Source organism: Alligator sinensis, unplaced genomic scaffold (assembly GCF_000455745.1).
Source record: "Alligator sinensis unplaced genomic scaffold, ASM45574v1 scaffold1500_1, whole genome shotgun sequence".
In the NCBI taxonomy this organism is placed as follows: Eukaryota; Metazoa; Chordata; order Crocodylia; family Alligatoridae; genus Alligator; species Alligator sinensis.
In genome coordinates, this window is record NW_005843224.1 from 94225 (window position 1) to 94601 (window position 377).

Consider the following 377-nt stretch of genomic DNA (forward strand, 5'->3'; position numbering starts at 1 on the left):
GGGGGGGGAGTCCGGGGGGGGGGGGGGGGGGGTCCCTGAGGCTCAGGGGGTCCCAACTTGGAGAGTCCATGTGGGAAGGGGGGCTCCTCATGAATGCCCCGCCCCCCCAGCAGCGCCCAGGAGGATGGAGCCGGACTGCAAGCGGCGGCGGCGGCAGCAGTCGGGGGGCGAGGTCGTGGCGTGGGTGCCGGAGCCGGTGCTGTCGGAGCTGGAGTCGCGGGGCGTGGAGCTGGTGTCAGCCTACGCTGCCCCCATTCTGCTCAAGGCTGAGACCTCGCGCCTGGTCCAGGAGCTGGCAGTTGCCCTGCCCCTGACTGGCCTCCCCCACCTGAAGCGGGTGCGGGCGCGAGCCACTGGCCTGGGGGGCCCCGGGGGCC

At 74.5% G+C, this 377-nt stretch overlaps 1 protein-coding gene across 1 annotated transcript in view; it reads left to right on the plus strand.

The window, feature by feature from the left end:
* Positions 1-8: 8 nt before the first annotated feature.
* The window catches only part of ADAT3 (adenosine deaminase, tRNA specific 3), a 1346-nt gene continuing 977 nt past the window's right edge, over positions 9-377 (plus strand). Inside the window, 1 exon segment of the mRNA XM_014526960.2 lies at positions 9-377. This exon segment is cut by the window's right edge and continues 24 nt beyond it. Within this exon segment, the coding sequence (XP_014382446.1) occupies positions 125-377 (253 nt within the window). The 5' untranslated portion in view covers positions 9-124.